General features: G+C 38.8%; 2 protein-coding genes across 3 annotated transcripts in view; one reads left to right on the top strand and one right to left on the bottom strand.

The window, feature by feature from the left end:
• TEK (TEK receptor tyrosine kinase) overlaps positions 1-8,102 on the top strand; it is a 71,883-nt gene extending 63,781 nt beyond the window's left edge. For both annotated transcript variants that reach the window (XM_018556532.1, XM_018556531.1), the window contains exons 19-23: positions 151-221; positions 2,539-2,579; positions 3,586-3,682; positions 6,705-6,804; positions 7,885-8,102. In XM_018556532.1, the coding sequence (XP_018412034.1) occupies positions 151-221; positions 2,539-2,579; positions 3,586-3,682; positions 6,705-6,804; positions 7,885-7,959 (384 nt within the window). In that variant the 3' untranslated portion in view covers positions 7,960-8,102. The remainder of the gene's footprint in view (positions 1-150; positions 222-2,538; positions 2,580-3,585; positions 3,683-6,704; positions 6,805-7,884) is intronic.
• A 1,297-nt stretch (positions 8,103-9,399) lies between these two features.
• LOC108787079 (RNA exonuclease 1 homolog) overlaps positions 9,400-13,283 on the bottom strand; it is a 36,109-nt gene continuing 32,225 nt past the window's right edge. Inside the window, exon 16 of the mRNA XM_018556528.1 lies at positions 9,400-9,488. Coding sequence (XP_018412030.1) covers positions 9,400-9,488 — 89 coding nt within the window. The remainder of the gene's footprint in view (positions 9,489-13,283) is intronic.

Genomic DNA, 13,283 nt, shown 5'->3' with positions numbered 1-13,283 from the left:
CTAGATGTACTATAGTTCAAGCATAGGTGCACTTAATAAGATACCTTAGAACACCACCCCCTCTCTTGTACAACTCTATATTATACTGTAGATTTCCTGTAAAGCAAGATGTATATGAATGGCATAATATATGTGATCATTTTATTTTAGGGAAGGCTCCCAGTTCGATGGATGGCAATCGAATCTTTGAACTACAGTGTTTATACGTCAAACAGTGATGTGTAAGTAGATTTTAATTGTAGTCAGCCATATATGCTACATTGTTACAACTAACACCTAAGAGGTTTCATGCAGTAACGATTAGTGGGATTTACCAGGAAGACCTTCTTTAAACCTGTATAAAGCTCATTTTACTAAAATAAGTAAGTCTTGATTTTAAAAGTTGAGGCAGTGCTACTGATATCACAGCCTTGTTATTCAGATGTAATAGTACCTGATAGGAAAACCTGAACTCGGATATAAAGAACAAGCAGACCTGTAAAATAAAAGCAGCACTAGGAATCCTTGTTAATAGAATACTTCCTTAACCCCATCATTATTTTGTTGTACAAATATTTTTATTGCAACAGAACAGAATTACAGATTATACAGTAGAAGTAAGGTCCAGCAGGTTTATACAATGGAAAATTGACTTAGAACAATACAATGGCGTATCAGTGCATTTTATAAAGTCATCCAGTATAGAGCCAATGAAGGATATCCATATAACATTGATTAAAGGGTATGTCGAAAACAAAAGCCCCCCGTACAGAAACTAAAGTGGGACATAGGGACCGTAACGGTCTGTGTATAATCACCGGGGGTGGGCTAGCAAACCCCATCATTATTTTGAAGGGGGAAACAACTCAAAGTCCTTGGCTTTCCATGTCCTGCAAAGGGTATAACATATAGTATCTTGCTCTGATTTACTCTAAGCAATAGTGTTAGCAAATTAGTTTGGTAACGCGCCCAGCAAACCTGGGAGTTGAAGAGAAATATGTGCTAAATTCTCCATTTGAAAATGGTGGTTGCATGGCTGCCGGTATTACTCTAACTTCTATGGCTGCATACTTGTTTTGGGTCAGTGACTCAAAGTACATTGAAACCACCCCTACCAGGCTATTTTCAATAAATTGCACAGGCAACAAAGCATTGAGTCCAATGTGTAGTACCACAGAGCAAACCATCAGATTTCATATCATCAAAGTCTCTCTAGTGCAGGAGGGATTCCTATTGGTTTATATGCAACTACACTTGGCACTTGGTTCCTTTTACTGTCTTTCTGAAGAAGATCTACAGTATGGGCTCTGTATAGATATCTAAATAAAATTAATAGTTAGTATATATCAAGCATTTGCAGATCATCGTGGTTGGCCAAACTAATGATCACCATAAAACCAACCAAAATCTGGTTGCCATTTGTTGGCTGTACTTCTACATTTGGTATTTTAATTTATTTGCTTTGATAGGTCGTCTTCTAAATAGATGATTCACAGATATGATGTGTGATAGATGAATTTTAGCCATAGGTTTTACATACTTGGACTTCTCTGCCCAACAATAAAAGTAGAATAGCAAAGGATCAGACCAGGCATAAGCTTAATTTAGCAGGTTTAGTGATATCAGCTGTAGCTGGGAACAAGCAACAAGCAGTTCAAAGAACAGAAGCTTGCGGGATCCTTTTTATAAGAAATTTTACAATAGAACCATATGGGCTTCCAAGGCCTATGTCACTGCAACTAACCATACATCTGACCTCCTTGCAGTTTATTTCCCCTAACTTGATCTAGGGGTGCCCGTAAGGTAGATCGGGATCTACCAGTCGATTGCGTTGCGATCACTGGTAGATCGCGATGTCCTCTTCCTCCTGCCCGTGGGGCTTCTCTGAATCCACGCTGCTCTCCCTATCTTTATGCAGCGGGGATCCGAGAAGAAGTGAAGGAACCACTGCAGGCAGCAGGGGGCGGAGGAGGGAGCCGCTGTCACAGAACTAAGGCCGAACGGTGAGGAGAGAGAGAGAGACGCTCGGCTAAATCCTGGAGGCAGGTCGCTGGTGACATCATTCGCCTGTTGGGGGTGCATGTTTTTTTTTTGCCTCGGGCACAAAAGGAGCTGCCTATGCTCCCGCGGTGCTAGTGCGGCTGCCGGCTAAATGTGTCAGATGCTGCAGATGGAAAGGGGCAGGACACCTCTCCCCATGTGCAATGTCGGCCACACGAGCACCATGGGAGGACAGGACGCCGGGGCCTGCATTCTGGTCCAGTGCGATCTGCAAAAATAGTGCTCACAGCATTTTTGCGGATCGCACATGGCCTGACACATGCTCACGTGCTGTGTGTGTCTTGTATGCTCTTAGGGTTCATCTTAAGTTCATCTGTTGAGCGCATATGTCTGTATAGTGCTCTGCAACTTCTAGGCCTCTAACTATTACATAATATTAATAAGAATGTATATGCAAATTAATATCAACAATATGAAGTGTATAAGTTAATGAACCCAATTTCACAACACAATTAGTTTGTAACATGTTGACTGACGATCTTCATTTTGTTTTTATAGATGGTCATATGGTGTTTTAATATGGGAAATTGTCAGTTTGGGTAAGTGTAGCTTTAACACAGCACAAGGATTCATTCTAAATGGATAGTTTTTACCTGTGAATGCACTGTAGTCATATGTTTTGCATAAACTTTAGTAAAGCATAGTTTTATTTAAAATATGTTGCAGTTGCAATATGGGACTCTCTAGCTGTTTTGAAATTGTAAGTCCCATCATACCCTGTTGACCACTCATATTTTACATTACAGTATTCGTTTTGAACAAAATGTTGAAACAGTTTGTGAACGCTCATCTATCATGACTAGTAGAACCCCCTTTATTACCAATAACCTCAACTAACGGCTATTAGTACCTAGACACGTGCAGTGGTTAAAAAGTATTCTGGCCTATTGCTGTATACAAAACAGTGTCATCTATATTTTCAGAATATAACCCCAGTATTTCAGGGGCATTGTATTTAGGATTACGACCTGGTCATTTTAAAACTTTTTGCATTTCTTCTGTCACTCTGTTGTTGCAGTTCAGGTACTATGATAGCAAAGCAGCCCCATAACATCATACTTTCTCCATCACACATAGCTGGGTCAAGGTGTGTGTGTGTGTGTTTTCACTAAACATGTTGTATACAGTTACCTAAAAGTTAACTTTTGGCTTGTCTACATAAAGAACATTGCTGCAGTAATGTTTACAACATCCAGGTGTTTTTTTTTGGCAAACAAGATAGGCAGCATTATTTTAGAGCAGTGGTTTCCTTCATAGTAATAGTATTAAAGATTATGAAGTCGGGTTTTAGTCAGTTGCCAAAGAAAACAAGAGCTGTAATTTTGATGCCTGTTATGAACTTTGAAGATGAATTTATCTACAATTCTTATAGCTACAAAGGTATAAATGTGCTTGAAATGCTTGTTTAGAATATGTGAATAATTAAATAGTCTATTGAAATGCTATAAACTTTGTTACATGTATTTTAAAATAAAATGAGAGTATATATATTTAGAGAGAGAGAGAGAAAGCTATTGCAATAACCTGACTTTATCTAACCTGCAGGTGGGACTCCATATTGTGGCATGACATGTGCAGAACTCTATGAGAAGTTACCACAAGGGTACAGACTTGAAAAACCTCTCAACTGCGACGATGAGGTGTAAGAAAAGCATAATATTTTGAACATTGCTTTGATATTAATTACTTATAATAAATGTATTACATTTAATAAATTCCATTTTGTTACAATGCAGTTTACAAGAACTCCTATAACTACCATTTAAATCTAAACTGGCCCAATAACATAACTTTAAAGTATAACAAACCTTGATGTGGAATAATAGTTTTAATGGTGTTCTCATTCCTCTAAGTGTCCAATTGGTGCCTGCTCCTCAGCATGTTACAACATTTCTGAAGCAGAAAAAAAATCTCCACTCCAATTATATATTAGGTGCTCCCCTGTTTGTTTTCTAGCAGTCAGCATGACATAGCAGAGGGGATGGGCAAAGACACAAACAGTTTTTACTTCACAAGAAAAGTCGGCAAACATATTAAGTGGTACATTCGGTAGTTTCAACAGCGCAATTCAGAACTGTACCTTAATTATTCATTATAGTGCAATGTTTTACTTAGATTGCTGCAGTAAAAATACAGTATACATATTCTCAAATCCCTAAGAAAATAAAATGTAATCTAATTTACACTTTAAACCTGAAAATATGGAGAAATATGGAGCCATTCAATTTGTTTGCCGTCTCTGGTTCAAAACATTGTCAGTCACTATTCTATCTAATGAGCATGCAGATAAGGAAATTCAGAGATCCATATCTGCATACTTGTTCTGGTTCAGTGACTCTGTTTACTGAAACCTATGGATCAGCATGGAAGCCCCTATACTTCCTCAGTACAGCTTTCCTATAACCCCTTGACTGCCAACGCTTTCTTTTGAAAACAAAGACAAAAAAGCTTTCTTTTGGTCACACTGCCTTGTATATATTGTATTGCATTCTTGAGCAATTTTTACATTTCCATTATGGGCTTGATTTGGAAATAACTTTGTCATTACTTAACATAATTAAATAATATATCACTTTTTTTTTGAGGGGGGACAAACAAGGATTTCTTTTGGCCATACTGCCTGGTATATATTGTATTCTATGCAAAGCAAAGTTATTTACAGTTTACTATTTATTTTTTTAACATTTTGCACATTTTTTTAAATTAAAAATTTAACAAACAAAAGGGAAACAAAAAAAAAAAAAGTAATATTAATGATTAAAAGAAAAAAGATACAATAAAAAAAATCAGTATTAAATAATAGCCAAGAGGAGAAAGAAAGAAGGATTTAGGTGTCCGTTCAATAAACCATGCTAAATTCTGCTTTATCACTCGATATCTTTTCTTCACATATCACAGTGATATTTTAGCACTTCTAAAAGCCTGCTTAAGTGGCCAATTTATCACAGTGATAGCATAAGTGAACTCTCACTGTGATACCAGGAGAAAAGACTGGAGAATAGAGTGTGGAAGGCTTTTCAGGGATGCACACAGGTGAAGAGTTAAATGAAGTGTCATTTTGTGTCACTTCAATAAGCATTTTAGTGTGTGGGCAAGTGCAATGTGTGTTACAATGCATTTCAAATGCACACCAGTGCATATGCATATTAGATGCAGCATAATGCTTATTCGCTGGTGTGGGGCCCCATTCACACCTGAGCGTAGCATGAATGTGTCACATTTGTGCGTGTTCACGTGTGTTTGCTTCCCATTTTCCATGCATCCCTATTCAATTTAAGAATTGCGGAAAAGTAGAGCATGTAGCAAAATCTGTGATATGCATTACACATTTTTCTTCTGTGTTTGTACGCGTCTTGATGCACGTGAATGGTGCCGGAATGGGCAGCAAGTGAATTTGATGCAGCAGTTCCAAGTGGGGAAAAAAAGTTTTAGCTTACAAAACTAATGTATCGTGTGTCTTTCCTGATGCACCTGTGCGGCAAAACAAAAGTCCTATAGGTGATGAGTGGAGGTGAGGAATAATGGGTTGACAAATGCCCTTTTGGATGCATTACAGCATGAGCAATCCTGCAATTATGCCTGAAAATTACTATCAAAAATAGGTCTTTATCACCATGTCTGAGGTGGTGAAAAACCTAGGGGACACACTTAGCACTCCCAACACTTAGCACAGTGATAAAGCTATTTCCTACTTTTCACTGTTTATTAAACAGGTACCACCTATCACCTATTGCTATCACCGTCTGTGTAATTCTCACCATGAAGAGAAAAGGCGAGATATGTCAGTTCTTATCTAACTTATCACAGTTTATTAAACACCACTTTAGAGACTTATCATTGTGATAAGGTGAGTAAAAGTATTTTCACAGTTAAACATACACCTTAATTAGGTAGCTTAGCATAGGTAGGTAGATTAGTGTAAAATTAAGAATGGGTTAAATAGAAAAAATGTTTTGTTTTTGCAAGGTTAACGGACATCATATGCACATCAATGGATCTAAACATTAATGAAATAGTAAATACAATATAACAGTAATGGAAGGACTGTATCAAAACTGGAGCAGACAGAATCTGGATCAGCTTCTCTCTTCAGTTTGTTCCGTTAAGCTTTAAAAATGAAAGATAGATGGGGAATCGCTCCAGATTTTGTCTGCTCCAGTTTTGATAAATTTCCCTGAATGTTTTTACATTGTATTTCTGAATGAAACTCCTAAACAGTGACCTGAACTCTGTCTAAAAGCTCTGTTTTACAAAGCAGTTGCTTCAACCGCTGCTGTAATGCAGAGAAAGTCTAACATGTCGCTTTGTTTTCTGGCAAAAGCAGTGGGGAACGAAAGCAGGGGGAGAGGCGCATATCCTGTGCACAGTAATTAAGTTTTTAGGGCACGTGCCACCTAAATTATTATTTAATAATAATAAACTGGCAATTGTATAAATGTAATCACTATAATAATAAACGTATATGTCTGTTGTATCATTAAGGTCCTGCTACCATTTCCAAACACAGGAATATTCCAACCAAAGATCTCCGACTGATCTTGGCCAAGCTGTCATATATGGACCATATTTTAATCACTGTAACATCTATTTGTTTCCAATAGCTCGCACAGTCAAATAGATATATGCCACCTAAATAATGATTTTAAAATATATATATTTTGAAGGCATGATCTAATGCGACAGTGCTGGCGTGAGAAGCCATATGAACGACCATCATTCGCCAAAATCCTGATGTCTCTCACACGAATGCTAGAGGAAAGAAAGGTAAATGCCAGTACAAAAATGAACCTTTGGGCTAATGAAATGCAATCATTATGTACAGAATGTAAGAATCTATCTGAAACAAATGTATCATTTTATTTTTAATGTATCAGAGTTTTTACTTTTCTTCATGTATGAGGAGAAGCTCTTTTCTACTTCATTATTCTGCTAAACAAAACAAGACTTTAGCCAGTAATGATTGCTAGGCCCAGAGCATGTGACTTGAGGCCTCTAACAATGTGCTTTTGGGTTCATGTTGATGGTATCTGTATCAGTTTAGCACACTTCTGAGATTATCAAGAATTGTTTGGTGCATTTGACCTGCTTTAAAGCAGGTTTTGCATTCCAATAGACTTGTGTTTATTAATGAGATGTTCACACAATCCAGCTGTTTAAAGACAGACTGGGAAATATTTGTAAGTCTGTAGACCCCTCCACAAACCTGGCCAAAAATTCTGCATCCAAGTCTACTTGGAGGAAAGTCAATCCATCCCACCCACTCACCACTGTTACCCTCACCAGCCACACCCACAGTCCTTCCCTCTCCCTCTCTAATGCTCAAAAGGCTATAGCAAGGATAGGCAAACTCCGGCCCTCTAACAGTGGTGAAACCACAAATTCTATTATGTAGCTGCCTCCAGTCATGCATGTGGCCATCAGAGTCTTGTCATGCCTTATGGGATTTGTAGTAGCACCACAGCTGGAGGGCCGGCGTTTGCCTACCCCTATTGTAGAAGAATGGTTTATTAGAATTAGCTAGCAGCTACTGAAAGTCCATTTTACATTTGCCTAATTAATGGCAAATGCTAGGCCCACCTTACTATAGAACAGGGGTGGAGGACCTCCACCCCTTCAGCTGTGGTGAAGCTACAAATCCCATGAGGCATTGTAAGATTCTCACAGGCACAGCTCCCAGACAGGTGCATCATGGGATTTGTAGTTTCACCACAGCTGTAGGGTAGGTGGTTCCCCACCCCCTGCAATAGAACATACAAACTACATAAATTCTATTATTAAACAGTTTCGGGCCTCAGATTTGTTTACTAACTACTTTATATATTTGTCAATATTTTCTTTTTGCAGACCTATGTGAATACAACACTTTATGAGAAGTTTGCCTATGCTGGCATTGATTGCTCAGCTGAAGAAGCTGCCTAATGATAAGCATCAACTGAACCAGGACTTGGGTGTGCAATATTGTGTGTTGTCTGAGAATGTCTGTAAAATATTTTTTTATACTACACCTGTAATTTTTTTTTTCTAGAACTGTGTAAATAGGATTCCCTTCTCAAGTTAACTAAAATGCATAGTAACTAAATGGGGGAAAAAACTATTGTATTCACAATACAACTTTTCTGTTAAGGCTAACACTACAGTTTTATGTTTATTACTATTAAAGAATGACACAAAAACTGCACCTGGCAATATTTCTATAGTTAGAATTTATCAGACTCATCATCCAAACAGAACCAAAATGAATAGGGCAACTTAAATAATGGCACATAAATTACATACTCATATGGTATACAACAGCTCATGAAAGGCATTGGTAGGGATAGTTTTGACTTGGAGGTAAAATCAACCATTGTCAGCCAGTCTGTTACTATTCTTAACTATAAGAGTATGATATAAAAGGGTAGCATTTATAACATACTACAGCCCTTACCACATTGAGGAATTAACTTTCACTCTATGCCCCCATTATATTACATCTGAGGAACTAAGCGATGGGGCATTTTTTTTTTTTTTTTTATTGACCAGGGGAAAAAACCTTTTTGCCCCTGGTCATCTGACCAGTAACACTTCCTGTCTTGAGGTAGCTCCACTCTATGGAGGAGCAACAGAGCCACCCATGGTAGCAGCATTATCACCTTGTGGAGAGGGGAGTTGTTAGATGGACTTGACTAATTAAAGGCAAACTCAAGTCAACACTTGTTAAGCAGTTATCGTTTTGGACTTATGTAACAGTTTTTTTTTTCCCCTTTGGGATAAATGTTTTACATAAATACAAGCTAACCATTGTAAACACTCCTCTATTAACAAGTGCTCAGCCACACATACCAATCCTGTATATTTCTTGGACACCCTTTTTTAGGCATCTTATTGCTTAAACAGAAGCCTTCGTGCAGGTTTGTATTATGCATCACTTACTAGACTTGGTCCAGCTGTAGTCAACTATACCATAATTCAAATAAATTCACACATGAATCATATTTATTTAGATACAGGAAGCAGCTACTTGAATCCAGTGATGGCATACTGCCCATCAAAAATTACTACAGCATCGTTCTGCTTCTCAATTAGATACAGTTCTCACAAAAGAAAAAAGTAAGCAGCTTAAAGCTCCAGCTACCAAAAACCTGAGCATCAGTTTTGGGTGAGCTGACTAACAAAGTACATACAGCTATACATAGAATACAGATTAGGGCGGGAATAAAAAAAAAAAGGATACAGAGACAAGACAATTACTATTTGCAAAGCCAACAAAGAGAAACAATGAAGATGAAAGCAGAATGGGTGCATCAAATGTCGTCAATTATGGATGTTTACAGAAGATAAATAAGTGCTTTTTATTCCAACATTAACAGCTGTAAGATTTTATCTCCGCCCTTTAGTGTCCTCTTTTACTTTCCAGAGCATTAGCTCCATACAGGCAGTAGCATCTTCAATAGAATCATGACCCGCAACTAAAGGAGAAAGGAAAAAAGGAATATATTAGAGCAATTGTAAGAGTTGCAATTGAGGTTACAGATTTCAACACTGCTGGAGACCACTGAGGAACTCTGGTCCATAAACTTGCAGCACTATTAGGCAACAGGTTGCGGAAGATGTCTCACCATTTACAGTATGATTACAACACATCGATGGGAAGTATTATATAAGCGATCTAAGAAAATTTTGCACCACTTTAATATTTGCCTTACACTCCACATAAACCTGTTTGAATGATTTGCAAAGTCCTACTTTTGCTTCCAGTATGTTAGCAGTGATGCAGTGTGAAATATGAACACTAGCTAAAGTGGTCCCCACCACCAAAATACAGGATTAAAGCCAGAGTTACCCAAATCATATTATTTAATTTGGAGTGTGTATTTGATTAAGCTAGCAGTTGGTTTCTTACATCCAGTCACACATGTATCTGGCAATAATTAAGGGCCAGAGTTCCCAACCACATTCAGGTAGTCATACCTCTGTCACAATGACCACATTATTAAAAGTTAAAACCCCTCCTAATACCAGCTGTTTTCCATATCTCTTGTGCCACAATCATCACACCCCAGAGATGAACACTGTAGGTGTTCTCTGCCTCTCCAGTGTCTGCCACCAAGACAGTTGCTAGAGCAGCCATCCTATTACTCACAGTACAGTTTTGCGTGTAGCATTAGTGCACCCAAAAATCTTGGAGAGGGTATAACTGGTGCATTGATTCTATCCTAAATTTACATTCACAACTCCCTTTTATACATGAAATCATTAAAATATACTATCCACATTAAGAATTATATCAAATGTATACTCAAGTTATAAATGTTGCTATTTTCAGCCAAATCAAGTTTCTGGGAAATTGCTTGCATCTGAAGAGGTTGCAAAAGGCTGGAGAGCTTGTGGGGAATGTGCAGTCCTTTGTCTGGCTTTTTGGTCACTGTGCTTGGGAGGTGGTCCAGGACCTCCACCTCTGGGTGGTTTGGTGTTGGTATGGTAACATAGCATTCAATGGAATACATGCTCCCAGATGGTAGGAGAAATTAAAATGAAACCGCTACTTCAAAAAGGCTTTTATTTTTCAAAATACAATTTGTTACACAGTGTTTTATGGCAGCATACAGTCTACTTCAGAAATGTTGCCTCACAACCCTGCTGCCTGTAAGACAGTCCCCAGCTGGAATGTTACCCTGTTTTAAAAATAGCCTTTCTAAAGCAATTTCTCTACAGTTTCTCCCATCTTGCCGGAAAAATGCCTGTTCCATAGGAAACATGGGGAAGAAAAAGGAAGATTCCTTAGCATGTCTGTTAGTTTAAAGCTAGAACTGCATAGATCATTTTCAAATCTCAGGATTAAAAAAAAAATTAAAAAAACATTGCAAAATCTGCTATTTAGAATTACTGTAGTAGATTGTTTAGGACTATAGTCAGTCACATATGATTATTCAAAAATCTCCTAAATGGGGTTGCTGTGTGATTAATCTCCTGCTCTATGATGTCTGCAAAAGAAAAAAAAACACAACAACCCCAGAGGATTAGTTCTAGTTTAGGCTGTGTGTATAAACTGCACCATTGGTTGACCTTTGACGAGTAGTCATGCTACTGTAGTATCTTCTGTAGAAGCTCACATTAAAAGTATTGAAAAGCATGATCATTTAAAAAGGTACATTCACCTTATGTATGCACTTGATTGACAGAAGCAGTGGGCAGGTGCAATAGCCAGTGTCTGCACCAGACCTTACTAATCAACCACTGCTGGATGCAGGTGATGGGGCTCTGTCTTATGTATGTGCGGGGGACTGGGGGGGTGTGTGTGTCTCTCTCTCTCTCTCTCTCTGTATGCACCTTTGTGTGTGTGTGTGTGTGTCTCTGTATGCACCTTTGTGTGTGTGTGTGTGTGTGTTTGTGCGTGTGTGCCTCTGTATGCACCTTTGTGTTTGTGTGTCTCTCTGTATGCACTTGTGTGTGTGTCTCTCTCTGTATGCACGTGTGTGTGTGTCTCTCTCTGTATGCACGTGTGTGTGTCTCTGTATTGTGTGTGCGCACATTGTTCTCTCTGTATGCGCGCGTGTGTGTGTGTGTATGTGTGTGAATCAGTTGGCCCTCTATGATTACAATTAAAACTTGTGGGGGGAAAAAAACCCACACACAGATATGACGCACAAATAAACATTAACACATACCCACATCACTCACAGAAATCCTGACAATACACACATGCATCACAAAAAATAAAAATAAATTATGTTAGGTTATGTTACAATACATGTAAATATACACATACATACATAGAAACAGACACATATACTGACATTATAAACACACAGACATTAACAATTGTACAGTATATAGTTAAATTTATTTTGAAGTATGAAATTTGGCAAGTAGCCCCCATGGGAGAAGAAAATGTGTCCAGTGGCCCCCGAGTGAATTAAGTTTGAGACCCCTGGTCTACTCCTTGCTTTAACGCTGCATGGAAACATCAGCATCATTTACATGCAGTGTTAAAGCCTTTAATCACAGCAGAGGTGATAAAGATTTAATGGGATCCATTTAATAGACTGACAAGCTGTCAGTAAGCAAGTGGCTGTCTATTAAATAAATCCATGTGTGCATCACCTGGAGCTCTGTGGTGATTACAGGCTTTAACGCTGCAGGTAAAAAGATGCTGATGTTTCCATGCAGCACTAAAGCAAGGAGTAGAGGGACACTGTCAGATAGAAGTCCCCGTCACTGGCGAGGAGGGGGCACATTGAGGAACCTGGTTTTGGGGCAGCAGAGAGTAAATCCGGCCCTGCCTGCATGCACTGAATACCCAAACATGTATTAGCAAAAAAAATAATTAAATTTTAATTATAACTGATGATCTCAGATGCCCCAGTTACCAATTTAAAAATGTTATAATAAAAAACTAGAATGCCCCAAATTCATTTCTTGACTATTTGATGCACCAGGTCCCAGGCCTTCGTTTTCTGGACTGCAGTTTGGGAAAGTCCTTGGACATCACTCCCTGGTGATGTGAACACTTCGTTTTCTGATCATTGGTGCTGTCTTCACAGGGTCCTAAGGCCATCCAGCAGCAGGATGATGACATAAGGGGCAGCAACAAGAGTGGTTAGTGGGCCGATCTCCATCAGGAAAAGGCGCTCTGGGGGATTATGTGGCAACAGACTCCAGTAAATAACTAAAGGGTTACATCTTCCTGCAGCAATACATGTTTGAACTTTAAGTGTTAACTAGTTTCCTATAAAACCATGATCCAGCAACCTGGCCTTGACAGCCGCTGGGACTCCACTAGTGATGGGCCAAACACCCCCGTGTTCAATTCGAATTCGAACTCAATGCAAGTCTATGGGGCCAGAACTTTGAAAATCAATTGACCCCATTTTGAAGGCTTATATGCAGGTTATTGGCCATAAAAAGTAGGGATTTGGGCACTGCCCTGGGGGACATGAATCAATTAAAAAAAACTGTAGCCGTAAATTTTGTGCCTGGGGGGTCCCCTTAAACTGCCTGTAAAGTGGTGCATCTGTACAATGTATAGAACCTGCAGCAGCAAAAGTGACATTTAAAAAAAAAAAGCATGTGGTTCCCCTCCCAAACAATACCAGACCCTTTAAGTCTGGTAGGAATGTTAAGAGGTTCCCCCTCAAAGTCATACACAGCCCTTAAGGTCTGGTAAGACTTTTGAGGAACTTTGGGGCAACAGGGGGGTCCCCCCTAAAATTCCCAACCATACCCTTGATCCAAGCATAGGCCTGGCAGGTCTGGAAGGGGGG

The sequence above is a fragment of the Nanorana parkeri genome, unplaced genomic scaffold, assembly GCF_000935625.1.
Source record: "Nanorana parkeri isolate BGI_ZX_2015 unplaced genomic scaffold, ASM93562v1 scaffold241, whole genome shotgun sequence".
Lineage (NCBI taxonomy): Eukaryota > Metazoa > Chordata > Amphibia > Anura > Dicroglossidae > Nanorana > Nanorana parkeri.
This window is presented reverse-complemented; position numbering and strand designations above follow the sequence as displayed.